The sequence below is a fragment of the Octodon degus genome, unplaced genomic scaffold (assembly GCF_000260255.1).
Source record: "Octodon degus isolate 3935 unplaced genomic scaffold, OctDeg1.0 scaffold00017, whole genome shotgun sequence".
Classification (NCBI taxonomy): domain Eukaryota; kingdom Metazoa; phylum Chordata; class Mammalia; order Rodentia; family Octodontidae; genus Octodon; species Octodon degus.
In genome coordinates, this window is record NW_004524593.1 from 14963623 (window position 1) to 14991292 (window position 27670).

A 27670-nucleotide genomic window follows, 5' to 3' on the forward strand; every position below is an offset into this window, starting at 1 on the left:
ATGTGATTTCAGAAGATATAAACCATATTGCATTAAAAAAAAATACATGTACATAGGAGTTTGAAGCCCCCAACCCCTGTTTTAACCTCACTGATTTGGGTGCACTCATTCTGGGCTGATGAGTCCTTATATATAAGTGACATCTTTTTTTCTTAGTGGTAGATAGATTAGCAAGCCCCCTATAAGCACTGGTGTCATCGATTTGGTGACATGGTATAGTGAGTATGTTAGAATGTAGTGAGGCATTCTCGTGTGCAAGGCTGTACGATTTGTCATGTAAATGCCTTACTAAAGTTTATTTAGCAGAATCTGACTTTTACACAGTGAGTATCAAGGCTGGCTTTGAAAATTTAGTCATTTACCCAGAAAGAATAAGCCTAAGGCAGTTTTCATGTTTTTGATATATCTTATAATAACATGAATCTAAACAAAAGCAATTTTTGTACCTTTAATCAGCTTAATTCAAGAATACTTAATCTTGTTTGATTCCTGGAAGTCACATATTCGGATTTACATGAAGCTTTTAAAAACCTGTGTACCTTTGGAAATTTATTACTAATTTTCTTTTTGGGAAATTAAGGAATTTTAAAAGAGAATGATTAGAGGACAGGGATGAGTCTTTAAAGAAAAAATAGGTCTATATGGATATGTAGCAAGCGGATATGTAGCAACACTGGAATTGGATTCTACCGGATTCTGGGTTTCTTTTCTTTTCTCCCTCCCTAGTCACCACCCCCCTCCCTTCCCTCCTCTCCCCCTGCTTGTAAAGGCAGTAAACTCATCCCAGGAAGGATCGGTGGATCCTTCAGTTTTGTTTTCTGAAAAGTCATGGCTCCATTCACATTTTTGTCCTACTCTTCTTCTTTATATCCCAGTTTGGATATATAATGTTCAGAGCGCTTGTATTTGGAAGCTGGAAAGACATGAACTTTGAAATAATGTCTTGGTTTCACTGTTTTTGTTTTTTAAACTAAAGCTATTGGAAGCTTGTGGATTAAACAATAAATTTCTAAATTTAAAGAGAAAATAGACTTATTCAAAGAACATTTGGTTTGATTTAAAGAAAAGGTAAGAGATTGGACTAGATCATATTTGTTGATCTCTTTCATGACTGAGAGTTACTGGTAGAGAATGATGCTTTATGAGTAAGAGATTGCCACAGTCTCCCTGAAGTGCTGTCCTGGGAGAGGGAGGGGAGAGAGAGAGAGAGAGAGAGAGAGACAGACAGACAGACAGACACAGACACAGACACAGACACAGACACAGACACAGACAGACAGACAGCGACAACTACATTGACACAGATCTGTTGCAGGACATTCCCATCTGGTTCGATAAAAGTAGTGAGTCCTGTAGGATGCCATACTTTTTCTTTTCTAATTTTTTTTAAAGATACTTTATTTATTTAATCATTTATTTGGTAGAAGGTCTTGCTACACAGCTTGGACTTGTAGTGATCCTCCTGTCTTAGCTTCCTCAGAGCTGGCATTACAGAGGTACACCACCACTTCTGGTTTTGGTGGCTGGCAAGGAGCGCCTGGTTTCTGGAGCATGTGGTACTGGGGATTGAACTTGGGTCCTTGTGCTTGCCAGGCAGGCACCTAGACCACTGAACTATTATCCCAGCCTGGGATGGTATATTTAATCTTTTCATTTCCTCTTTTTGGTGCTACCATATTGAGAATTTTTAGTGTAGCTTTTAGATCTATCTATCTATCTATCAATCATTTACCTCTCCTTGACTTACAAGCCAAGTCCATTTGGTGAAGCCTGGAGTTGTATTTAGTATGAGGAGGTCACATGTCTCAGGCCTCCATTGAGCACCTAGTACCATTAATTCCATCCTGGTTCTGCATAGACATCATAGAAAAACATTGTTGACAATAATTTCATGGTATGTTGTGCTTTTAGGGAGAAAATATCTATTCTCCATGCATGGTCTTTTCCCCTGTATTTTAGGGAAGGGTCTACAGGGTGTTTAGGGTCTCACTAGTAGATCAGACTCATAGTGATTCTCCTGTTTACAGCTTCCCAAGAGCTAGGATTATAGGTGTGCACCACTATGCCCAGTCTCAATTGCTGTCTCAGCGTACCCTGGGGGCGGGGCCAGCATGGCAGGCCTGGGGATCAAAGCAACTATTCCTTTTTTCTTTTTTTAAAAAATTAATTTTATTGAGAAAGAAATAGCAATGAGACAGTTTCAAAACAGGCTAGTAGGACAGTTACAATCATCAATACATTGCATATTGTTGTCTTCCTAGTAGTTATTCATAATACAAGATGCAGACATGATATCTTGTCTAAGCACTATTAGTTCAAAACTTTCTTCTCATTGAACTAAGAGAAAGTAGCTCTTTTTTTTTTTTTTTTAGAGAAAGCTCTATCTGTGCTATTTTGTATATACAGATATATCTATCTATCTTTGTCTTTATCTTTATCTTGGTCTTAACCATCCAGAAGAAAAGTATAGAAACAAGGTACAAAAAGTAAAGCCATATTAATATGTTGAGCTGTAAAAGCCTCAAGTCAACAACTTCTGATATTGCCAGTCCTGTGGATAACCCACTACTATTATGGACTACTGAACTATGTTGGATTACTTTGCTGAATTCATGCACCTACAGTATTTGAATGGCAGTGGAATGCCCATCTCTGACAAAAGTAAACAAAAAAGGGGAATATAAATGAAGGACCATTGTGTAGTGAAGCAACTGTTTCAGTGCTGACAGAAATACAGCTAAGGTGGACCTGTAGTTTGTCTGCTGGGATACTTCTGAAAAGCGAAGTTGGTGTTATGTTAATAATGTCAGCAAGGCCAGAGCATGCTTTAGGGCTGTCCTGGCAAGATGGTCTATGTGGTGTTGCAGACCTTGTTTTTATTTTTTTAAATCTCTAAACTTTTAAAACAGTGTGCTCCTTGGGAGGATTTATCTTTTAGAAATCAAATTTCTCTTATGAGAGAAATTGGGAACAACATTTTTGTTAAAAAGACAGAAAAAGACTCATTGCATTTACAACTAACATTGACTTTTAAAAATTCTTCTGACACAGGGTTTCACCTGCAGTTCAGGCTGGCCCTGAATTCACTTTGTTGCCCAGGTTGGCCTTGAACATGCAGTGATTCTTGGGCCTTAGCCTCTGGAGTGCTGGGATTACGGGTGTGCGCCACCACAACCAGCCAGCAGTGATTTCTTATCCTGTCAGTTTTTCAGCTCCATCCCTATTTAACTACCCTGGGGTCTCCAGGAATGTACAGCATGCAGATAGAAAAGCTGTTAATGCTTGTGGCCCCCTCTCAGCCTTTATGCCTGGAGTGCATCCTGCTGAATGACAGCCTCATTGACCAATACAGATAGATGAGCGTCTCAGACGGCTTGCACATTCGTTGGTTTTGGTGAGGGAAATGGCTTGAATATCCTGAGATTGTCTGGCATAGTGGGGAAGTGAAAGGTGTACTTGGTGCCAAAAGGTCTGGGAACTACAGAGGTGACTCGGAGTGAGCAAGAAAGTAGGAGAGCTGCAAGCCATCCAAGCCCACGGGTGAGCTGAGGAGTGGAGGCAGTGGAGAGATTACTGGTAGGTGCATGTGGTTGGGTTTAAAGCCAAAATGAGAGGCAGTTTGCTCTATAACAGTGCCTCTGGGAATAGTATTTTAACTGATATTTTGAAGGTGGATTTGATGTTTCATTCTTGTGAATTAATAGAATGAGCCAGAGGGGCAAATCTTAGCACACAGCTTCTTTCAGCTACAACTAGAATGACATGGCATATTGGTTTGTATTTTATTATAGTAACAAAATACCTGAGACCAGGTACTTTATAAAGAAGAGGCTTATTTAGCGCATGGTTTTGGAGACTCGGAGTGTGGTCCATCTCTTTGAGCTCTGATGAGGACTTTTTGGCTGCAGCACAGTGTGGTGGGGAAGCAGAAAGCACGGGAAATGGCTGTGTGTGAGAGGATCAGAGCGCAGGACAGGAAGCGAGGGGCTGGATGGTCTCGGTGTGTGTCCCCAGTGGTAGGGTTGAGCCCAGGGCTACGCCCATACCCCTTTATTTCTTCTTCTTCTTATTTTTGCGGTACTGGGGATCGAACTCAAGACCTTACGCTTGCCAGGCACCTTTATTTTGTGTTTTTGACAGGGTCTCACTAAGTCACTAAATTGCCCAGACTGGGCTTGCATTTGTAATCCTCGTGTGTCTGCCTCCCAGAGTTCTGGGATTGCAGATGTGTAACACCATGTCTGGAGAAATCTAGCTCTTTTTTTTTTTTTTTGTGGAACCAGGGATTGAACTCAGGCCCTTGCGCTTGCCAGGGAAGCGCTTATTCCACTGAGCCATCTCCCCGGCCCCTAAGCTCTTTTTATAATATCCAACTGCTTGGGAATTGATTTGGATTCCAGGAGAATGGCATTAGTTTTTACCGAGAGGGCTGTCTCTGGTGACCTCTTTCCTTCCCAGTGGGCCGCGTATCTTGCTGGGCCTACAGCCTCATTGTCACCACGCTGAGGGCTGAGTTTCCAGACACACACACACACACACACACACACACACACACACACACACACACAGTCGTGGGGCCTCTGCCATGGCCAGGCCAGAGTGTACGGTGTGCTTGTTGCTTCTCTGAGAACAGAGCAGAGACCAAGCCATCACTATTTGTGTTAGTTCCTTAGAAGTGCAACCTACACTTCCTACTTTACTTTGCAATGAAAGTTCTGATGAAAATGTTACAGTCTGTGATTTTTTTGTTTTTGTTTTGAAATTAAAATTATTTTATACCATAGTAGAATTGAGAGACTCCTTGGGATTTCATAAAGACAGTAATGTAGTTATTTTTAAATAACTAAATCTTTTTAGCATGAAACTGGAAATTACAAAGTTTATCAGTTTTAGATAGATTACCATTGTTTTGTGTTATTTATTTATTTTTATTTATTTATTTATTTATTGCTCCGAATGCCTTCAGGGTAGGTTTGGCTGGCTTGAGTTGTGGGGATGGAACCACAGCAACCTGAGGCTGACAGCTTTGTGGAAGCAGCCACTTAAAGAACTGAGCTAGGGCCAGGCCCCCAAGTTTTGTGTTTTTTAAACAAAATGTTTGTTATTATTTATCTCTTTGTCAAAAACAGCTGCATTTTCTTCCAGATGAGAGGAGATCTCATTGGTTGCTTCTCCCATATTAAGTGTCAGCCTGTTGTTGGAATTGAACTTAGCCTGGAAGTTTGGTGGCTTTTGGGGCAACTGCCCAGAGTGGCGCCGGGGGACTGGGCCTGTGCCTGTGCATGTGTTGCTCTCAGCTGTGGGCCTACTTGAAGGAACGAGTTGCTTTACTGCCATGCCTTGATATCAGTGCCTTTGGTGTTGGGTCCATCTCCTCGGAGAACCTGTGTCTTCCGCTCTTCCTAATACATTAGCTGACTTCCGCTTCAGTTCTGGGAGGGATGTTTTCCAAGTGCATGCAGCAGATAAGATAATGCAGTGGTCATAGCCACATATACAGATGGAGAGATCAGCTTCTTCTATGTAGCTGCCCTTAAAGGGGGATATTCTTAATGTCGCCGGCAGTAGTAACATCTACTGGTTTTAGAGGGTGAACCTGTAAATTATAGATGAACAACTCCTCAAGGGCGCAGGGTAATAATGTGGCGATGAGGAAGCCATGTTGAGTCCACCACTTTGGGGCAAGTGGTATATGTTTGAGAATAGCACATATTGCTGGTTTCATAATGGATTTCTTCAAAAGACATCTAGCCCTAATTCATATGTGTATTGGATAGCAAGGTGATACTTTTCCTATGTGTAGATCGGCACCTCGATTGTAGTAGACTGTTAAATTTAATAGTGTCATATTAAAATGTTGGGGGACTAGCCAGGAAGGCATGTAGTTATTTACATTTGATAAAAACCTATTATCAAAATGATTCATTTTCTATTATTTGTATTATTTTCATTTAGTGTATTATATATCTTGAGGCAGGATCATTTTGAACAGCAGCTTTCTGTGGTTGTTTGATTTTTTTAGTACCCTAAATCTATGCTGAAGATTAAGTTAAAGCCTATGTAGTACAGGGTGCAATATAATGTAGAAAATCTAATTAAAAGTAATTAAATTTAAAGTAAAATTTTATTTCACACATTCCCACTAGGTGGCACTATGAGAGCTCTAAATCTCTGAACTGGGATTATTCTAAACTTTCCTGTGTTAAGAGTATTACTCAGGTTAAGAAACTATTGTTTTTCCCTGTGAAGTGCTTATTTACTCTACTTTTAGTATCTGACACTTACTAGTTGAATTTGCCTTAATGGGGGAGCTTAACATAAATAGAAAGTAAGAACAGGTCATTTTTCTCAAAATGAACACAACTGTGTATGTGTGTGTGTGTGTGTGTGTGTGTGTGTGTGAGAGAGAGAGAGAGAGAGAGAGAGAGAGAGAGAGAGAGAGAGACAGACAGACGATACACCTTATATCTAGGACTCTTGGAAACCCCAGGTCTGTTGAGGATAGTATTGGGCATTAAGAATTTAAGGATCAGGTGGGACAAATAAAACATTTGTGATACGTCATGGGAATCATGGCTTTAGGTACAAGGTACAGTAAAAATGATATAATTGCCTTATTTGATAAGTAAAAACATCGGTGTTTCAGAGGGGTAAACCTTGTGTCTTAAACACTGTAGGTGTTTGGTAACATTCAGAGGAATATGTAGTATTCTGCGTGGAGAGATTTTATTTTGGGCGGGAGGCAGGGAGTACCCATGTTGGGCCTAGAAAGCTCAGCGCCAGCTCCTGGCACTCTGGTCGGGGTGGGTGAAAATGCTGCAGAGCCCAGGGAAGGTTATAGGGAGCAGGAGGGTATAGATTCAGTGGGGCAGAGGGAAGCCCTGCGATAGACTCTGCTGTTCACAATAACAGTTTCAATTGTAGTTACGATCAATATGTTCTTTTTGGAACTTCCTGTGTTTCTTACTGACTATACAGCAGACATTCTGGCGCTGTTTTCCTAACTGCTCAAGTGTGGGGCACAAACATATCCCAAGGACATTATTAAAATTGCAGATCATCAAAGGCACAGCTCAGATGCTGCCAGTGGTTGCTCCTGAGTGACAAGCAGGCGTCACGTAGGGACTCTCGAGTGGTTGGAGCTCCACATCGAGGCATTCACCTCCCGTCAGAAAAGGCTCGTTTCTTAACAGAAGCCAATCTGTATACCTTCCACGGTGGCGTAGCCTTTGCTCTGCTGGATAGATGTCTTGCTTTGTGCATGGAGCATGAGTCGCTGCCACTAGGACAAGGAGAAATTCCCCCTGGTTGACTGTGGCAATGTTTGAACCGCAGAGTTCACTGAAGCCTATCAGCTAATAGTAATGAGGCAGTGGATTTTATATAGTCACCCATGAGAGCCCGCCTGTTGTTCTAAAGGAAACTGATCTCTTTTTACAGATGGTCTTCAAATACAGATTTCTGATAGCTTTTGGTATAAAGATTTTTTCTGTGGCAGCTCAACCTTTTCCTTTGGGGCCTTTCAGCCACAGTGTCCTAGACAGATTTTGCTATACTGCCCTACTCCAAGCAGTTCAAAGCGCAGAGGTGAGGGTAGGTAGGTGAACTGGGATACTAAATAAACCCCTCATGTCTGTCGCGGCTTTCTAACAAGTCACCTGGGGCCCTCTAATATTCCTGAGACTAGAATCTCTGTGATATGAACCTGGAGGCAGAGTGCTTTCATAGAACCTCTGACTTGCCTGTTGTATCACTTCCAACAACGCTTCAGGTGTTTGACTTGGTGCTACTGCTGAAGGCTGCACCTTGTACTCTTGTGACAGTGTAGAGGGCCTCTGTAAGGGTGCACTGACTTCAGGTGGGCATAACTTTGGGCAGAGAGCCTCTGTCTCCTGTCAGATTTCAGTAGTGCCATGCCTGCCCTACCCGCAGCACTTTGCCTGCTTACTTGAACCGGGAACATGGGTCTTATTTGTCTCTCAGAGCTTTCTGGGTTTTAGTCTCTACCTCATGTAACATTTATATGTTATTTTGTGTAAAACAAGTTGAATTGTAGGACCGTGATTTCTAGGACCACCATATGAAGCAAGTGTATTCAGTATATAAGATAAGTAAATCAGGTCTGGATGTTCATATGTCATAAATGGGGTTCATTGCTGTAGAGGGGAAAGCAGTTTTAAAATATGATTAGTTTTGTGGCTCACGGTTTCAGAGGTTACAGTACATGGCCCAGTTGCTTTGGCTTGTGGGCCTGCAGTGAGACAGAACATCATGGTGGAAGCAGGCTGCACAGGATACCACTCACCCCATGGCAGCAAGGAGGCACGAAAGGGGAGGGGCCAAGGCCTCACGTCTCCTTCAGGAGCAGGCCCTGGTTGTTTAGTTTCTTTCCCCCATCTGCCAGTAGCACCATGGGTTGGGGACATGCCTTGAGCATACAGGCCTTTGCAGACATTTCATTTTCAGGTGTGGCAGGACATCATCCTGAGGCTGTTGGTCTAGCTGAGCTCAGTTGCAGAGTTCCTGCCTAGCGTGGGTGAGGTCCTGTGGTCTTTTTCCTTTTACCAAAAGGAAAAACAAAACAAAACAAATGCTCCATGAACACCTTGGAGAACACTCCATTGAAGAGGAATTGAGAAATTAAAATATGGGAAAAGTCTATCAGCACATATTAGAAAACAATTAGCTGTGTTGTGTGGCCACGAAGATGTCTTCAGCAATATTTATAACTTTATTCTCAAGCAAATCCCTAGTTTTAGACCTTGTAGCATCTCCTTTGATATTTTTCATATATGGAGCTTTAGGGCTTGCTGCACACCACGAATGTTGTAAAGTTCATAGTACAGTTACCTATAGTCTTACCAAACAGGGAAGATTACTATTAATATTTCATCTGTCCTTGTAGCTTCTTTGTCCCATGTACATTTGTGTTTTAAGCTTAGAATTATGGTATACATAGTGTTTTGCACTGAGACATTTTTATATGATACATCATGAATACCTCAGCATTAAGCACTGTTCCATAGTATGATTTTTAATGGTTGTATAACATTTTATTGTGAAAAGGTGCCATGATTACCTGTTATTAGTAATTGATGCCTTCTCATAAGTTCCACGTTTTTTTCATGGACATTCATGTACATAGATCTGTTTGTATATCTCTGGTTGAATTTGGTATACCTACTGAATTTTCAGGTTAGAGATAAAAGTAATATTTGTGCTTTCGCTATGCATTGCCAAATTGTCCTCCAAAAAGGTGAACCAGTCTTTTTTCATTTTGTTTCTCCCAATTTGGCAAAAATGTGCCTCTTCCTAACCCACTTGCATTTTTTGATTGTTTGTTTGCTTGTAAAAAAACTTCATTTAGAAGAGCTGGCCACGTAGTGCAGTGGACTAAAGCGCCTGCTTAGGCAAGCACACGGACTGGAGTTTGATCCTGAGCTTGCTGTGTCTGTACCTCCCCCAGGGCACACTGAGACAGAGATTGAGACTCATGTGGTCATACACACCCGTAATCCCAATTCTTAGGAGGCTGAAAACAGAAGAGTCACTATGAGTCCAATCTGTGTGTGAGACCTTGTAGACCCTATATGAAATACACTAAAAACAAAACAAAACAAAACAACAACAACAAAAACCCCACAAAACTTTTGGGGCGGGGAGATAGCTCTATGGAATAAGTGCTTGCGTAGCAAGCACTTGGGGCGGGGAGATAGCTCTATGGAATAAGTGCTTGCGTAGCAAGCAGGAGGTCCTGAGTTTGATCCCTGGTACCACAAACAAACAAAAAAGAAAGGAAGAAATTAGGTAGAATTTAAAAATGAAACGTTTTTGTATAGAACGTTGTTTCTCCCTAGGTGATTTGATGCTCATACTTTTCTGGTATAATTTCGTTTAATCATGATTCTCTTTACTGATAAAATAGGGTTGCAAAGGTAAAAGGAAGTATGACTGTGTTCCTAGCTTTTTGTAGTCAGAAGCCAAAAAACTACACATAACTCTATCCTTTTGCCCTTTGGTGTTATTGTTCTTGGTAGAAATGAAAACCAGGGATAGCGTGAGACAGAACAACGTGATAGACGGTGTGAAGGTTACAGTGGCATGGTGCTGGAGGACAGACCATAGACCCGTAGTGCAGCACTTCCTTTCTTCTGTGATTAGCTGTATAAGGTGGCATTTTCTTTCCCAACTAAATTGTGTGTTAATTTCAGTGTACTACATTATATGACCGTGCCATTGTGAGGACCAAAGTTGCATTGAAATACATACAACATTTTAAAAATCTCTTCAAAAGTTTCCCATACTTCTCAGAATAGTGGACAAATAACTTTTGAGATTGTTGGAATAGATTGTGAGTATGAAGTACTGTCTGTAGGCTGAAAGGCAGACAATTGAAACTCTTTCACCAGGTCCTGTGAATCCCAGTCGAGATTGTGTGGGGTTCATGAAATCTCTTGGTTTGAGGGAAGAGAATCAGTTCATTATGGGGATTCAAAGGTGATAGGTTCTGGCCCTAGTATGAATTGCTGAATTATTATGGTGGTCATCCAATATGGCTGAAGTCCCTAAAACAATAGCTTATCTTCCCAGAGACCACCTCCCCCCTTCTTCTCCAACTCAGCCCAGGGTTCAGTCTCCTTTTACCTTTCCTGCCACCTCAGGGAAGGCCCCAGTGAGCTCCTCAGGTGTATCTAGACATCCCCCTCAAGCCCCGCCCCTGGCCAAAGGCCGTAAAAGCCTCGGCTTCCCTTTGTTCCAGTCCAGAGAATTCCTTGTCTTCCCAAATTCTCTCCGTGTCCTCCAAGATAGTGAAGCTCCTTTCCCTTTGTAATAAAGCCCCTTTTCCCTTTTCCCTTCTACCTGTTTTTCTGCTGTGACACATTCAAAACCTATCAGAAGGATTTGAAAAAAACTGAAAATAAGGACATATGGGGAGGGTGCCAAAGTAGTGTCTAAAGCTGATTGGAAAGTTGAGCTTAGCTTCCAGTGACAGCTTTTTGCCCTACCTTACTCAATTTGATATGAAGTAAGCACCTTGGGTGCAGTCATAGAGGTCGGCAGACCATGGCCCCGGGGCCAGATCTGGCAGCCATCCATTGCATATGGCCTTTGTGCTAGGAGTGGTTTTCATGTTCTCTCAGTGGTTAAAAAATGCCGAGAGAATATTATATTGCACTGTGAAAATGATACAGAATTAAAGTTTCAGTGTCCATAAGTAAAGTCATATTAAAGCACAGCCATACTTGCCCACTTACTTAGTGTCTTAGAGGTGCTTTTGTACTCCAAGGCAAAGTTGAGTGGCTGTGACAGATACCAGGTGGCTGACAGAGCCTAGCATGTTTGCATGCTGGCTCTTACAGAAAAATGTTCTGATCCCTGATCTTACAATCATAGAATTGTGTAGTATGATCCGCCGTCAGTTTTGAGTTAGTATTTAACCCTGAGGAAATAATTTTCTTTCCTGAGAAATTTGGCAGTTAGTAGGGTGACTCAGTCTCATACCTGTAGCTGTGTCCAACTGTTTTTTTTTCTGTACCTGGACTGTGAATCTTTGCTTGTGTGAGTGTGGTTTTCAGACCTCCGGGTGCTCCTGAGGGTCTTTTCGGGGGACCGGAGAGCAGAAACCATTTTGTAAGATTGGGGCATTGTTGCCCCGCTGACCTTTGCACTCATCACGCAAAGCTGTCCGAGTAAACTGCTGTCTCTAGAGGTCAGGGCAGTGACCCCAAATGGTAGCGACAGACATTGCCATGCTTGCAGCAAAACCAGTGCTAATTCCTCCTCAGAACGACCTTGGCAAAGCAGTAAAGACTGTTAGCTCATTAAATCTCCACCTTTGGGTCCATGTCTGTTTTAACATTGTGTGTGGCAAAGTGGAAGTACACCTAAAGTACACCTAAAGCGCTCTGCAGACCTGCACTCAGGTGGCTGGCTCATTTGGAGACAGTGGTTGGAACCCCGAGGTGAACTGCCTGTGGTTTTCATCAGACGGCATATTGCTAGAAACCGTTGACCCTTTTGTTACTCAAACTTGGGTATTTGGCAGTTTATTTTTCCTGAAAGTGACTGAAGGTAGTAGACACTTTAAGGAAAACAATTGATAGTATTTGTTGCCAATGAGTTTTCAGCCACACAGAAGGAGGAATTTGGGATGACTTCTACCACTTTGAGTTCAGCTGTTTCCCAGTATGTAAGAATTTTCTGATCAGACATGTGATATTTTCAGCAAATGTGATTTTGGGGGGATATTGTGATAATGAAATGTGGTGTCAGCATTTGGGAGATTTGTGTAACTCAGGGAACCAGTATTTTTTAAATGGCCTGTGTGTTACATACTCAGGCTTGGGTCATAGATCCATTCTGTGTACAAGTAGGCCGCTGGACTCAGCTGTAATGAAGACAGAAATTTCATTAATAAGATTTTATATTCCATATTATATCTAGCTTTAAAGAAGTTTTTTCCTTGAGAATTTTTGGTGTAGTATCAAAAAAAAATATCCACAGCTACCTACAAAGGCTAAAAAAACACTTGTTTTTTTTCACTTATATATCCATGTGACATTTTCTTCTTTTTTGATCAAAATAACATATGAGGACAGATATTGTCTAGTCAGATATGAGAATCTAGTCTTTTTCTGTTAAGCCAGATGTTAGCATGATTTGTAAAAATGTGGAAGAGTGCTACTTCTCTTATTTTTTTGTTTCGGCAAATATATTTATTTTTCATGCAGTTTATGTTAATATGTAATACTCAATGTTTTACTTCGTCTTTCTTAAATCAGTACAATATTGGTAAATATTTATAGGTATAATCCACATGTGCAAAAGCTATCTGTTGTTGTGATTTAAATGCATTAACTGCATTCCTCATTTAAAACCTTTCATATTAAGCAAATTATTAAGAAATGACTGTCGTTGACCACTCTGTAAGTTTTAGGAGCTGAGAGTCAGGTGCTGTCTTTAGCTTACTCCAAAGCTTTTATTCTTCTCCCCTTACCATAGAGCTGTTTACAGCAGCTGTGTGTCCAGGCAGTTGTTTTCTGTGAACAGTTTGCAAGACTTGTGGTAAAGGTTCTTTTCATTTTTTTTTTTTTTTGAACGGCAGAGTGGGACACTTTATTAAATACATATATTGTTGTCCCAAGTCGTGGGTTGGGTTTCACTAGGTTGGTGATTTCTTTTGAGGTGCTGAAAATTCTCAATAACATGAGATCCCAGATGCTCGTATTTCTCATGCGGTTTGGGTTTTGTTCACTAATATCTCTTCATACATTTATTGTTTCTGCTTTAATGTTTACATCTTTATTCTTCTTTGACTTTAGTGCATGGTGATAGGTTGAGGTTGATTATTAATTAATTATTGGGGCATTGGAGAACCAGTTTTTCCAGCACCATTTGTGAAAGAGTCTATCCCTCTTCCTCTGAACATGTTTGGTCCCTTTGTCAAAGATAAGGTAACTAAGGGTGTTTGTAGTTGTGTCTATATCTAATAGTCTGTTCCATTCATCTTCGTGCCTCTTTTTTCAGTGACACGATGATTTTGTCAGAGTATCTTTGTAGTATAATTGCAAATCAAACATTGAATGCTGCCCAGTCATTTCTTTTGAGTTTTCTGAGACATGGTCTCACCTCCCAAGTGCTGAGGTTACAGGTGTGTGCCACTATGTTTGATTCACAGGCTCTTTTCTTTTCTTTTCTTTTTTTTTTTTTTGAGGCCATTTTTTTACTGCAGACTTGAAGAGCTGTTTTGTTGGTGTGCCGTGACTATGCCTGAGGGTTCCTGGAAAGGAAGGCAGGGAATGGGGCAAGGACTGAGATAGTGCAGCACCCACAGCCACAGGCTTTTATTTTAATGTATTTAGTACAGGGTCTACAGGGTCCCACTACACAGATTGGACTCCTAGTGGTCGTCCTGTTTCAGCCTCCCTAGCACTGGGATTACAAGTACACGCCACATGGCCTGGGGGCAGGCACGGCATGTGGGGTATTGAACCCCAGTTGCTGCACCTGCCTAAGCAGGTACTTTAATCTGCTGAACTATCTGGCCAGCCCTTCAAAGGCTCTTTTTGATGGTGAGGCTAGATAGAGACTTTCCTTCAATTTTATTTATTTATTTATTTTTGCGGAACTGGGGATTGAACTCAGGCCCTTGTGTTTGTCAGGGAAGTACTTATTCCACTGAGCCATCTCCCTGGCCCCTCCTTCAATTTTAGTTTGGTGATTAAAGCAAGATTATCTTCCAGAGCTATAAAGAGACAATGTAAAAGTGAATGAACTAAACAAAAGCCAATTGCAGGACACTGACTTCCTTCGGTACATTATAGCCTTCCTAACTGAATAGGATGGCATAAAAAGTGAGTAGTGTGATTTGTATTCTTTGGTGATGCCGAATTTAATATGTTTACTGTTGTGATCCCATTTCTAGGCTTCTCCAGTGACAGCGATCTGGTATCTCTTACTGTCGATGCGGATTCTCTTGCTGAGTTAGACGATGGAATGGCTTCCAGTCGAAATTCTCCCATTAGAACTTTTGGTCTCAGTCTTTCTTCGGATTCTTCAGCATTAGGGGCCATTGCTTCTGACAGCGAACAGAACAAAACAGAAGAACGGGAGAGTCGTAGCCTCTTTCCTGGCAGTTTAAAACCTAAACTTGGCAAGAGAGATTATTTGGAGAAAGCAGGGGAATTAATAAAACTGGCCTTGAAAAAGGAAGAGGAAGACGACTATGAAGCAGCTTCTGACTTTTATAGGAAGGGAGTTGACCTGCTCCTAGAAGGTGTTCAAGGTACAGCTTTAACACATCGTGATATGTTATGTTGGTATCTGCAGAAAGGCATGAATATGTAATTATATCTTCATAATCCAGTGTTGAAAAAAGATTGAAAATGAAAAATCACTAAATTTTTCTTTTTTTTTTTGGTATAGGAATCAAGCTCATGACTTCACGCTTGCTGAGCAGCGTGCCACTGAGCTACATCTCTGGTTGAGAAATTATTAAATCTTAAATGATATTATCAGAGATGTTTAACTCAATACTTTGATCAGTTGATCTATAAAAAGTGGGATTCTTTAAAAAAAAAATCAACAAGTCTCCAAGTCTCTTGGAGAAATAATTATTTGTCTTTTCCCATGTGACTGTGTTCTTCACCGGGATTATTGACAGAGACTTTTTAGCACATTTGCTTTGAGCAGCTGAAAGGGAGAAAATGAAATAGACTTTAAAAAAATTATTTATTTATTTATTTGGTACAGGGTCTCACTATGCAGCTCACACTCCTGCTGATCTTCCTGTCTCAGCCGCTCCAGTGCAGAGGTTACAGGTGTGCACCACCATGCCAGTTTCAGTGGCCAGTAGTACTGGGGATCGAAGCTGGGTCCTTGTGCTTGCCAGGCAGGTGCTTAGATCGCTATGCTATCTACTCAGCCCAAAATGGGCTTTTTAAACTAGAGTATAAAATGTTTTTGTGTTCTTCATCAGTTGCAGTAAACTCATCTAATTAATTTAGATGATATAGAACATACAGAGTTAAATGTACATCATTGAAAAAGTAGAACTTTTTTTAAAAAAAGCATCATCTTTTGTTTTTTGAATGAGGCATGCTGCAGTTAGTTATGTGACTTATTTGGACACACTAATCAGAGATTGATGTGACTTTGTTCCAGTGCTTTTCTTTCCAGAAAGAATACCTTTTTCATTTTCGCTCTTCGTCCGTCGGTGCTATTCAGCTTACTAACACATGTTACCGCAGGACACGCCTTCACTGTGCCTGCCAGCCTGTATTCAATCTTCCACTTTGCTCTTTTATTTATTTATTTATTTATTTTTTTTGTGGTACTGGGGATTGAACTCAGGATGTTGTGCTTGCCAGGCAAGTGCTTATTCTGCTGAGCTATCTCTCCAGCCCTACTTTACTCTTCCTAAGTATAAACTTAAGTCTTGCAGTGTGGAGGTGTAAGGATGCATTCCAGCCTGTGAATAGGGAGTATGTGTGTGAGCTGCTTCTTACCCAGTGTATCGAGCCAGTCAGTTTCCAGCTTTCTGTCCTCTGTTCATAGCTGTCTATTGTGCTTTGTAAGTCCTCCAGCTTCTCGAGCTTCCTGTTAGGTGTCACTTGGCTGTGTAGTTTCTAACTTCTAAATTCTTCCTGCTGCTGTCTTCTCCCTTGGTCTCTTTGTTCTTGTGGGGTTTTGCCTTAAGCACATTCTTTGCTCCCGTATTAGTCAGGTGAAGCTCTCCTAATGTTTTTAACTTGCCATCTTTAGCTGGAAATTCAGATTTCACAATTGCTGTCTATAGGTATTTGAGTGGATCTGGGGATTAAAAGCTTTGTGTGGAATCTTGTTATTTGTTTAGTAATTATTGCCTTATTGAAGTTGCTGATATACAATTGTTTGAAATCTGTTGACACACAATTTCAAATAATTGATTATAATATTCATTTCCTATTAAATTTTATGTAACTTGAGCTATAAATTGTGATTGGGTTTCTAATTGGGAATCAAATACTGGGGTTCCTTGTTTTCCTGGTTTTCCTACTGATTTTGTTTTTGAAATGGCTCCATAGTCTGTTGGAGTTTGTTTGCTAGTGGGGCATTTAAACTTCCATTCACTTTCATTCTTTGCCTTAACTCTGATTCTGACTTGGGAGTTTATAATGAGGAGTAGTTGCAAAAAATCTGCTCTGATTCTCCTTTTCCAGATAATTATCTGCTACAATTTCACTGGTGTTTAGTTGAGATCGGCAAACATATTGGTATGAAATCTTTCTGTTTAAAAATTAGCTGCATTTAATCTCAGAACACTTCATAGTGTTACCACTTGATGGCACCAAAAAATAAAAATCGTTGCTTCACAATGAAATTATTGGTGCATGACAGCAAATAAGGAAAAGTACTTCGTTTCGTTCTTTTGGTGATTATTTTCGTGAATTATTTTCCCACTGGAACTTGATACTAAATCTACTAGACTTCTGTCTTAAGGAGTGTTAATCATTTAAGCATAGTCTCCTTTTTAATGTATTTCTGTCTTTCTGAAACTGCAATACCCATTCCTACTCTGGATTGGGTTTTGTTGTTAATATGCCATTGAATCCAGAAAGCTAAGAATTGATTTATTATTTTTAGCCTTTTATTGTTTATTTATAACATGGTCAGTTTTATTGAGACAAGTATATCAACCACAATCACAAAATTCTAATTTTTTTCTGATTTTTAAAGAACTTACCTGTTATCTTCAGACTTAATTTTTTGGCAATGTACAAAAGAATTTGTTTTAATCCTGGTGGTTGTACACTTGACTGTGTGTAACATGTAAAGTCAGAGTAGTGTTTTCAGTCAGGATTCTATTTAGTATCTTAGTCACCACCCAACAGATACATGGCATTATCCTTGAATTTGTGGGAAAGTTAGGGGTTCTAGCTTGTGAGCTTGATTTGATAGTTATGCTCAGCAAGTACATTTCCTTGGGGTAAGTTTATCCTAGTGTGACAAAACTGTTGCTGAAACACCATTAGATTTGATAATATGTATAAATGATTTTAATTTAATTATCTTAACAGTTCTTGTGATGGGTTGAGTTGCCACACTTCATGATAAGTGCTTCTTGATGTCTGATAATCTAGAGAAAATAGTCTTTTAGCACTAAGTAGGAATGCTTTATATGAGATTGTCATGGGTTGGAAACTTGTTATTTTATTGCTAAACTATTCTTGATAAAGGAGCTTATCTGATTGGTAGTAGTTCTATAAAGGTGGCTTGATGTTTTTCTGATGTCCCCTGTGTGTGTGCATCCGAGCCTCCATGCACAGCACAATAGCAACTGTTCTCTGTGCCCACCTGCTCAGAGAAGCATGCCCTTAACTTTGAATTCTCTTTGGAACTTGGCAGTTTACTTCTTCCCTTAGTCTAGAAATGCTTCTTGAAATGAAGGTGCTGTGTACTCTTCTACATTCCCAGGTCTTTGTGGATTGAAGAGGGAAGCTCCAAAGGTCAAGGTTGAAGAGATCAACTTGAATCTTTGAAGAGAATGTTTCAGCAATTATCTTTTTATTCCTATCTTGTTTATACATTATTGGAAGTGACTGATAGGATTAGTCTCTATTTCAGGATAGTCTTACTGGAATAGTTCAGTTATGTAGAGTGGTAAATGGATTACATAAAGGTATTAGTGATGAAATGCTTAAATAATAATGACTTGATATCTGTCATACTCCTGTTGCTGCACAAAATGTTTTTCTTTTGTTATTTTGAATCTCCAGAATAATCTCCTAAGAGTGTAGCTATGGCTGGTCATACTGGGCTTTGTCTAAGGATACCAAAATCGGGAGGGTGCAAACATTTAATATAATGATTCTAAAAGTTGGCACCTACTTAGCAAGAATAATTATTTAAAATAGGAAGCTACCAGATGGTGAGCATTGTTAGTAACACCCATCTGTGTGCCACATTATGAATTGCAGAATTGATTTGAGAGCTGGTTTTATATAGTTTGTTCCAGGTGCCAAAATCATTGGTTTGTTATATCTGTAAGGTAGATATTGCAATCCCCATTTTACAGATGGAGGAAACTAAGACTTACATAAAGGAAGTGATTTTCTTGAGGACAAAATAAGATTAGAGCCAGGATTTTAATCCTGGACTTTCCAAATGCACATTGTGTCTCAAGGGAGGCCATGTTACTTCTGACACCTTCACTCTTTTTAAATGGAGAAGCAGCAGATCTGTAGTGTCATTTTTCAAAATCTGTAGCCTTGTATGTTGAAGTACTGCGTCAATCAGTGGCTAACTGGGTTTTGTCTGTGCCTCCTGATGAGATAAGAAACCCACAGGTACTTTGTGGTTTCTTTTGAGTTGCTTAGATTGGCTCCAAATTGAAGGGTTCTTTCAGGGGAAGAGAACTAAGACTTAATATAAACTAAGTGATTTGTCCAAGACATAGCCAGTAGGAGCTCACCCATTCTCTGAAGGGTTGCTTCTAGAATGTGTAGGCTCTGTAAACGGGACTCATCTCTGTGTATGCAGGGTATACTTGAGTGCTGTGGAGAGCAGCTGGGATTGTTGGTTTGTTGCTTTGATTCAGAGTTGGAAACCTAAAGGATAACCTGGTGTACTTGGGAATGGACAGATATGTGAGGAAGATTTGTATCATGGTTTGGTAAAGGAAAGCAAGTCATTGTTGAATTTCAGGTATGAAAATATAAATCTAAATTTTATTTGAGTTATTTACAGTATTGCTAACTCAGAAGATGCTATGGAAGTATTTTCTACTTCTCTTTACAGTACTGCCTAGGTTAGTGCAAAGTGCAGTGTAGTGCTAGGCTGGCGAGATTCAAAGCTATGTTTTAAATGCGTAGTGGTGATTTGACCGTCTCCTTTTTTAATGTTCTAACTCCTAGCTTTTTAAAATTGATGAACCCCTATGAGAATTTTTTCTTCTTCTTCAGTGTCATTTTAACAATAATTTAGGGCCTTTGCAATGTTAACATAGTTTAAATTTATGTTTCTAAATTTGAGAATGACCTTTTCCATTTGTGTTAAAAAAAAAAGCAGTTAGAAATTTGCTCAGAATTGTGTTAACTCTGTACATGTTTTAAGTCTTCCAATCTGTTGAATAGACGGTTTCTATTTGTAACCATCTTCTTTGATTTCTTTTTAGCAATGTTTTGTAGTTTTCAGTGAATGAGTCTTTTTTTCTCATGGGTTAAATTTATTTCTAGGTGTTCTGTTATGTTGAATGCTATTGTAAGTTGAATTTAAATACATTTTTTTTCTTCAGATTGTTCTTTCCTGTTGTGTATATAGATTCCACTGTTTTTTGTGCGTTGATCTTTACTCACCATCTTGTTGAATTTGCTGCTTAGCTCTATTTGCTTTTACTGTGAATTCTTTGGGATTTCTGTATATAGGATTATGTTATCCATGAAGTTAGTTTTATGTTTTCCACTTCAATTTGAATACTTTTTATTTATTTTTCTTGCCTAATGCCCTGGCTAGAACTTCAGTACAGTGGAGAATATTTCAAAGGTAGGCATCCTTGTCTCATTCCTGATGATATGAGCAAAGCTTTTAGTCTTTTACCATTATATCACTTTAATTACTGATTTTCATAGATGCTCTTTATCATATTGGGGATGTTCTCTTGTATTTCTAGGTTATGGATGCTTTCATCATGAAAAGGAGTTGGATTTTGTCAAATGCATTTTTCTGTATCAACTGAAATGGTCATCTTTTTCCTTTGCCTTATTGATGTGTATACTATGTTGGACCAATCTTTTTTTTTTTTTTTTTTGTACCAGGAGCCATACTCAGGACCATGCTCTTGCCAGGCAGGCACTTGTGCCACTGAGCTGTGTCCCTGGCCCTGTACCCCTTTTGTATCCTGGCGTAAGTCCTACTCACCACAGAGATTCATATCCTAAATTTGAAATCAGTTTTGCCTGTTGATGTCTCATCTATATTTTGTCCCTGTAAAATTAGTAGAAAAGGAGGCTTTTTGAAGTTCCTATCCATCTTAATCTGGAGTCAAGGGGAAAGCACTATTAAAAATTCAGATATATCTATTATGAAAATTTTCTGAAGTCTTTTCTGTTATAAAATAGAGTCTATATTCTTTACTGAAATTCAGTAAATTACCCTTGTTGAGAATTTCTTGGATCTTAACTGTTCAGGAGAAAGCATGTTAAAGCAGTAAAATTGAGTTTTCAAAAGAGATTTGAAGAGATTTAAATATGCCACTTACTCTTCCATCCTTCTTTCCCCACCAGCTTGGTGGTTTTTCCTTCTTTAGTTGATCCAACAGGAGAAAGCAATTATTAAGGCAGTGAACTCAGAAGGAACTAGCTTGTGGGTTCAGAGAGAACACTTAGCTTCTCTGTTCCCGATGATCACAAATGAAAAGGTTCGCCTTTTAAGTTACCCTGTACTCAGGTCAGTCCTTCTTTCAGGTTTTGTGTTAGACTAGACTCTTTCAGTTATGGGTAACAAAAACCTAAGCAACTCAAAGAAGCCCACACAGAAAAGGATGTGTTAGCCTACAAAAATGAGTGTGGTTCACGGTTACAGACGGCTGGGTTCAGATGTTCAGGAAATGCCGCCTGGTCTTGGACTCCCTGTTTCCCCGTCTCTGTACACTCTTCAGTACTAATCACCTCCTTTCCCTGATTTGATCTTCAGGATCCGGAGGAAGGGGGTATATTTCCCTATTGCTGTAGTGAATGTTCCAGATAGGATGGGTCCACCTGGGTCATGTGCTTCTGACTCTGTCGTCTAACCTGGTTGTCATAGTTAATTGATCACTGATGGGAAGGTGGACAGGTGAACCAAGGTCCCCCATAAACCCACCACCACTTGAGCTGAACAGCATAACTAGAGCACGTGAGAGGAGTGGACCTTAAGGAGGAACAGACAAAACCAATCAAAATGTCACCCTTACCCTTCCTGACTCAACAATGGCATTTATTATACTCTCTTCCCCATCTTTAAAAAACAAAAACTTGCTTTGTTTGTAAATTTTCTCTTATGTGTTTCTCAGGCTATAATTTTCTAGACTTTAGGCATATTGATTTTTAAAAAATTTTGAAAGTATAGTTATTTATACAGAAAGGAGATACCACAAGTATATAGCTGAATGTATTTTCACACCTGGGAAACTGTGGAACCTAGCCTGGGTCAGGAGGTGGCATTTGATCAGCACCTTAGATGCTTCCTTCTCTCCATTTCTAGTCCTTCTTTCTCCAAGAAAGGTTGCCGTCCTGGTGGTTTAACAGTGTGGAGTGGTGAGGCCTGCATTTTTGACTTTGTGTTCTTTTTTGCAGGGGAGTGTTTCCTCGACACCATCCTTTCTGTTGGTTTGGCCTTCTTCATGTTTCTTTGTTTCTTGATAACACTGAAAAATGTGGGTCACGTGGGGATTTACTGGTTTTCTTGATTTTTTTTTTGGAAAAGTTGTGTGGGGAGATTTGAATTTGGTTGACTACCGCTATCCTCCAGGCCTGACAGTCCACATGGATTTTTGGAATGTTTAAAAACTTTATTGAATTGTAATATATATTGTTGTTATTATACATCATTGCATTCAATTGTCAATCTTTATGCATAATTTTGAATATGTGTATTTTTCAAATGTATTTATATTCACTGTGTTTAAAAGTCAATTATGGACATCATTACCTTTATCTCATAGTTTGCCTAACCAGGAAATAGGATTAGTCTTCTAAATAGTTATAGACAGTTATTACACTTGACAAATTTGAGAGGAATTGTATGGGAAACATTCTAATTGTGGGTTCACTTTTTTAAATGAGAAAACCAACTGTTAAAATTGAATATCTATTAAAATGATATATATTTCTCTTTTTGTCAGTGTTGCTGTATTATATCCTCTAAGGAATTTGTTTCACACAAATGGTCACATTTGTTAATTGTAGTATGATTAGACATCTGTAGGGTCTTTTTTTGCTATTGGTTGTATTTTTCTTTTAATTTTAATCATATGAGGGATTTATCAGCTTGATTAATCTTAAAAGAATCAGCCCTTTTCTTTGCACTTAGAATCCAACTCAAGACCTTGCACTTGCCATGTAAGCACTGTGCTGCTGAGCTGTGCCCCGACCAGAAGAATCAACTCTTGACTGACTCCTTTTTGACTATTGTGTGTTTTTTATTTTATGATCTTTTCCTTTGTTTTTCTTTTTAAGGATGGACATTTTATTTTTGAGCTAGAAGCTTACGTAGTTGAGTTTTATCCTTTTTTTCTATATACATTTAGGATTATAAACTTTCTAAGTGCTTCTTTAGCTATATTCCATAGGCTTTGATATATTTTATTTATTACCAGTTCAAATATTTTCTCCCTTTAAAATCTCATTCTATTTTCTTTCGCTACTATAAAAATCACCATGAAGACTTGCAACGCAAATTTATTATTTTATGGTTAGGGGTTAGAAATTTGACACAAGTCTCACTGGGCTAAACTTCGGGTGTGAGCAGGACTGTCTTTTTTGGAGACTCATGGAGAATCTGTTTCTCTACTTCTAGAGGCCTGTCCAGGCCTCTGGCTTCTGGTTGTCCTCTTCCTCCATCTTCAGAGCTGGCAGTCTTGCATCCCTCTTGTTGGTCTTCCATAGTTACATCTCACTCTGACCTCATACTTCCCTTTCAAGAAAGGTTATCTGATTTTAAGGACTGCAGTGATTTGGTTGGGTCCACGTGAACAATCCAGGATAACTGCCCTATGCCAAGATCTTAATCTTAATCATATTTGTAAAATTTCTTTAACCAAGTAAAGCAACATATTTCACAGACTGTAGCCATAGGCTGTTGACATCTTTAAGGATTCATTCATTACCCTACCTGCTGCACCTGTGAATTACTTAGGACATTTTTAATTTTCTGGCAGTTGTAGTTTTCCTCATTATCCTTTGTTACTGATTTCTAGGCTTAATTCCATGATGTTTAAAGAATTTAGTCTGAGTTATTTTACTTATTTGAAATATGTTGAGGATTTCTTTATAGCCAAACCACTTTTTTTAAAAAAAATATTAGTTATTTAACTAGGTTCTTAGTAAGAAATTTAGAACACTAATTTATGAGGATAAATTCCATTTGTCAGAGCAAAAACAGATCTCAGCCCCAAAGCTGAGGAATAGCTTTGATTTTTTGCTAAAATCTGAGTCCACCACTTCCTGATCCACCTTGCGCTGCTCTGAAATCTGGTATCTCTCTTTCTTGATGTCGAAGATCTCACCCTCCTGGTGTCTGGGTTTCCACAGCTGCTTCTTGAAGTAAGCATCAGTGAGGTGTTTGGGAGTTTTCACTTTGCTGATATCAATTTTTGTAGAGGTGGCACTGACAAATTTCTGGTGTGTTCTGCATAGAGGAACACGATTAAGGCTAAGAGGCCCAGTCACAAGGAGCAAGCCACTGGCCAACTGCTTCAGGAAGACCACTCTTGCCTCTGTGACACCCGGTGAAAATGATCAAGATGGTGCCGGGAGGGATGCTAGCTGGAAGTTTCTGCACATGCTGACTGAAGGGTTTCTTGCAGTGGCTCAAGAGCTTTTGGGACACATCTTCAGTAGGGTAGTATCTAGGCATTATTCGAAGCTTAACCACCTGGGTACCTCCATTCTTGTCCCCACCAACTGGTTTTGTGATCATAGCAAGAACTTTCTCCTTCTTTTTCTTCTTAAACTTTGATTTAGCAGCTGTGTACTTTCTCTTATACAAAGCCCTTCTGGAATACATAGCGATCGGGGGTATCTATCAATTCCTCTAATCAGGACAGGATTTTGGCTGCAATGGGGCTGCCCCTTCTTGGACTTTTTTGCCTTCACCTTACCCTTTTTACCAGTACCACTGGCAGCAGCCTTCTTGACTTCAGGTTTCTTCTCTTTAGTGTCTGGCTTCTCAGTTTTTTTTACCTGTTATCTTGCAAGATGGGAAAGAGGCACACTCTGCCTTTTTGATCATTTTATTACAGGGCTTTGAAATATGGTGCTTAATACATTCAAAACTAATCTAAGGGCTTCCTGATGTAGTGATTGATAACATTGCTGCTTTTTTCATGTTTGCAGGAAATTTTCTCACCTTCTAGCAGTTCCAACTTTATTTTCTGTCATTTCTTAAAATTGATTTTGCATTGTGTTTGGTGTGATTGATCATTCTCTGATTAATTTATTAAAGTGTATGAGAAAAGCCATCAAATATAGTAAAGTCATGCCAAAAAATAGTTAATCTTTCTTTAATCAGTCCAGGCCAGAGATAACTATTCCCTCTACAAAAGTACCTTGTAGGTCAGTGGAGAACACACATTGAATATGTGCGTGAAGTAAAAGCAGAGATTACGAAGAATCCTAAATTGGACATTTTTATTGTAGTTGATTGGTTTAATATTTTGGGAGCAAATAATGCCCTGATCTATGTTGCTGATAAAAGGCCCATCTTTACCTGGGCAATAGGAAATCAGATTGGAAGGAATAATAGGAAATAAGGAATAAAGAGCAAGAGGCACATATGGGATAGGTAGTAATAGTGCTTTTACATGAAATGATCTAGTGATACAGGAAAGAGATTGTAGAAGGTTTGTAGTGTCACTGAGCATGCCAGGTCAGTTGAGTTCCATGACATCTGTGCAGGTGTGTTTTGAGAAACCAGCCATGGTAACCATCATGAGTTCATTGTTACGAGGCCTTTATCTTCAGCATTTTTTTTTTTTTTTTTTGGTTGTTGTTGTTATTCATCCTTAATGTTCATGTGTTAACTCGCATAGCCACAAAGCATAGGGACTGTTTTGTGCAAACTCTACTTCCTATAACACTGGTTATTTTAGTGACCCCATACATACATTCTTGGTTTTCTAATTCTTAGGCTGAAATGTTGGAGTTTGCTTTGCCATCTTCTTTCTTCCCTTGGTCTTTAAGTACTAAAGTTCATTGAGACTTTGTCTTCAAGCTTTTTAGACTCCTCACTGAATTTCCTTAGGTGACTTCAGAGTTATATGACTTCAATAACTATCCAAAATAGCACTGTACAGTAGAAATATGATGCAAGACACTTATGTACATGAAGTAAATAACATCAGGTTTCTTGTTGGAAACTGCACAAATAAGAGGAATCATTTCAGGATGAATATAAACTCCATGTAATGCAGGGGAAGGGGAAAAAGTCTGCCTTTTGAGAATTCTGTACCTAGTGAAAAGCTTTTGAAAATGAAGGCAAAATGAGAAATTGTTAACTTAAATTTGAATATGCCCATTATATTGACTGTGCTATCTTTTCTTTCCCTTGGTCAGGCTAGCTAATGGCTTGTTGATTTTGTTATATTTTCAAAGGATTGAGTTTTTATTTCATCTTCTATGTAGTTTTTCCCTCTTTTGTTTTACTGGTTTCTTTTCCTGCCTGTCTTTGTATAGTCTGTTCTTTATTGTTTAAATTTCATCTTAAGAGGTGGAAGCTTAGGTTGTTGATTTGAGATCATCTTTTCAATGTAGGTGTTTAAAGCTGACATTTGTGTTCCTTTGAACACTGCTTTTGCATCTCATATATATTGATCTGTTGCTTTCATTTTCCTTCAGCTTGAAGTAGTTTCTATTTTGTAGCTTGTTCTTTGATTCATGTATTAATGTGTTCTTTAATTTTCAATGATTTGTGGATTTTTCCAAAATTTCTTTTGTTATTGATTTTTGGTTTGTTATCGTTATTGAATATAATTTATGTGGTTTTGATTAGTTTATACTTATTAGGACTTGTTCTGTGACTTGTTTTGTGGCCTAGCATGTGTTACCGGTTATTGAGTATTCATTCTGTACACGTCGGTTAGCTCAGGTTGCTTGATAATAGTGTGCAGTTCTTTGACACTATTTTCAGTTTTCTCTTTATTCTAGCAGTTACTGAGATGTTTGATTAGTATTGGTGACTAGTCTATTTCTGTATTTTTTTCATTTATTTTCGGACTCTGTTATTGGGTGCATGCATGTTGATGATTGTTATATCTTCTTCATAAATCTTTTTCACATTATGATTGTTTTTGTCTCCAGTAATATTTTGTTCTTCAATACATTTTGCTGCTTATTACTATAGCTATTCTATGTAGCTTATAATTACTTTCTGGTATATCTTTTTCTATTTTTTTACTTTCAACCTGCTTGTTTCTTTGAATCATAGTGTATCTTGTCTGAACAAGATATAGTTGGATCTTGTGGTTGTTGTTGTTTTGTAATCCAGCCTTAGGTTTTGCTTTTGATTTGCATATTTAATTGACATACATTAATGCACTTTTTAGTATGGCTAGAGTTGTTTCTTTTCTTTTTCTTTTTGAGATAGGGTCTTGCTGCACAGCTCTGGCTGGCCTTGACCTCACTTTGTAGCCCAGAGTGGTCTCAAGCGCCCAGTGATCCTCCTGCCTCAGTCTTCTGAGTGCTGGAATTATAGGTGTTTATCATCATACCTGGCTCAGAGTTATTTCTGCTATCTTATTATTTTCTGTGTGTCTCATGTTTTATGTCTTTTATTTTCTTCTGGTAAATAGATATGTCTTAGTGTACTGTTTTTTCTTAATATTATACAAATTTGAGCATACAGTTATAATAAGCCTTTAATTTAAAAATTTTGACGTCACAGCAGGATTATTCTGATTCTAATGATATTCCAGTGTGACTTCTTTCCATTCTCTCTCCCTTTTGCTGTTATTGTTGTGTAGGTTATATCTTTTTTTTTTTTGGCATGGTGCTAGGGATTAAACTCTGAACCTTGTGCTTGCCTAAGCAGGCGCTTTAGTCTGCTGAGCTGTCTTGCTGACCCTAAACACTGTTTTAAACATTTGGATAAGAATTTAGGGAAATTACATTTGTAGTATATTCACATTTACATCTTCCCTCCTTTTTCTGACTTCTGAGACAGTCTTGTTTTGTGTCCAAGCTGGTCTTGAACTCATGATCATTTTGTTTCAGCCTCCCCAGTGCTAGAATTACAGGTGTGTGTACCATGCTTGTCTTTTTTTTTTTTTTTTTCCTCAAAGTCTCTTTTGATAGATGAGTCTGCTAGCAACAAATTCTCTTAGTCTGGGAATACCTTTTGTGGTCTTTATTGTTGAAAGATAGTTTTTCTGGACATTGTATTCCTGGTTGGCCCTAACTCCATTTTAAATATACTACACTGGATTCTTTTTTTTTTT

The 27670-nt window shown here is 39.0% G+C and overlaps 1 protein-coding gene across 3 annotated transcripts in view; it reads left to right on the forward strand.

Annotated features, from left to right (window-relative positions):
• Nucleotides 1-27670, forward strand: part of Rps6kc1 (ribosomal protein S6 kinase C1) — a 174312-nt gene that overhangs the window by 52276 nt on the left and 94366 nt on the right. For 2 of the 3 annotated variants that reach the window (XM_023710208.1, XM_023710209.1), the window contains exon 1: nucleotides 14430-14785. In XM_023710208.1, the coding sequence (XP_023565976.1) occupies nucleotides 14497-14785 (289 nt within the window). In that variant the 5' untranslated portion in view covers nucleotides 14430-14496. Of the gene's footprint in view, nucleotides 1-5539; nucleotides 5555-14429; nucleotides 14786-23179; nucleotides 23200-24227; nucleotides 24255-25275; nucleotides 25286-27670 lie in introns of those variants that run through there. The other variant, XM_023710212.1, reaches the window with a different exon arrangement.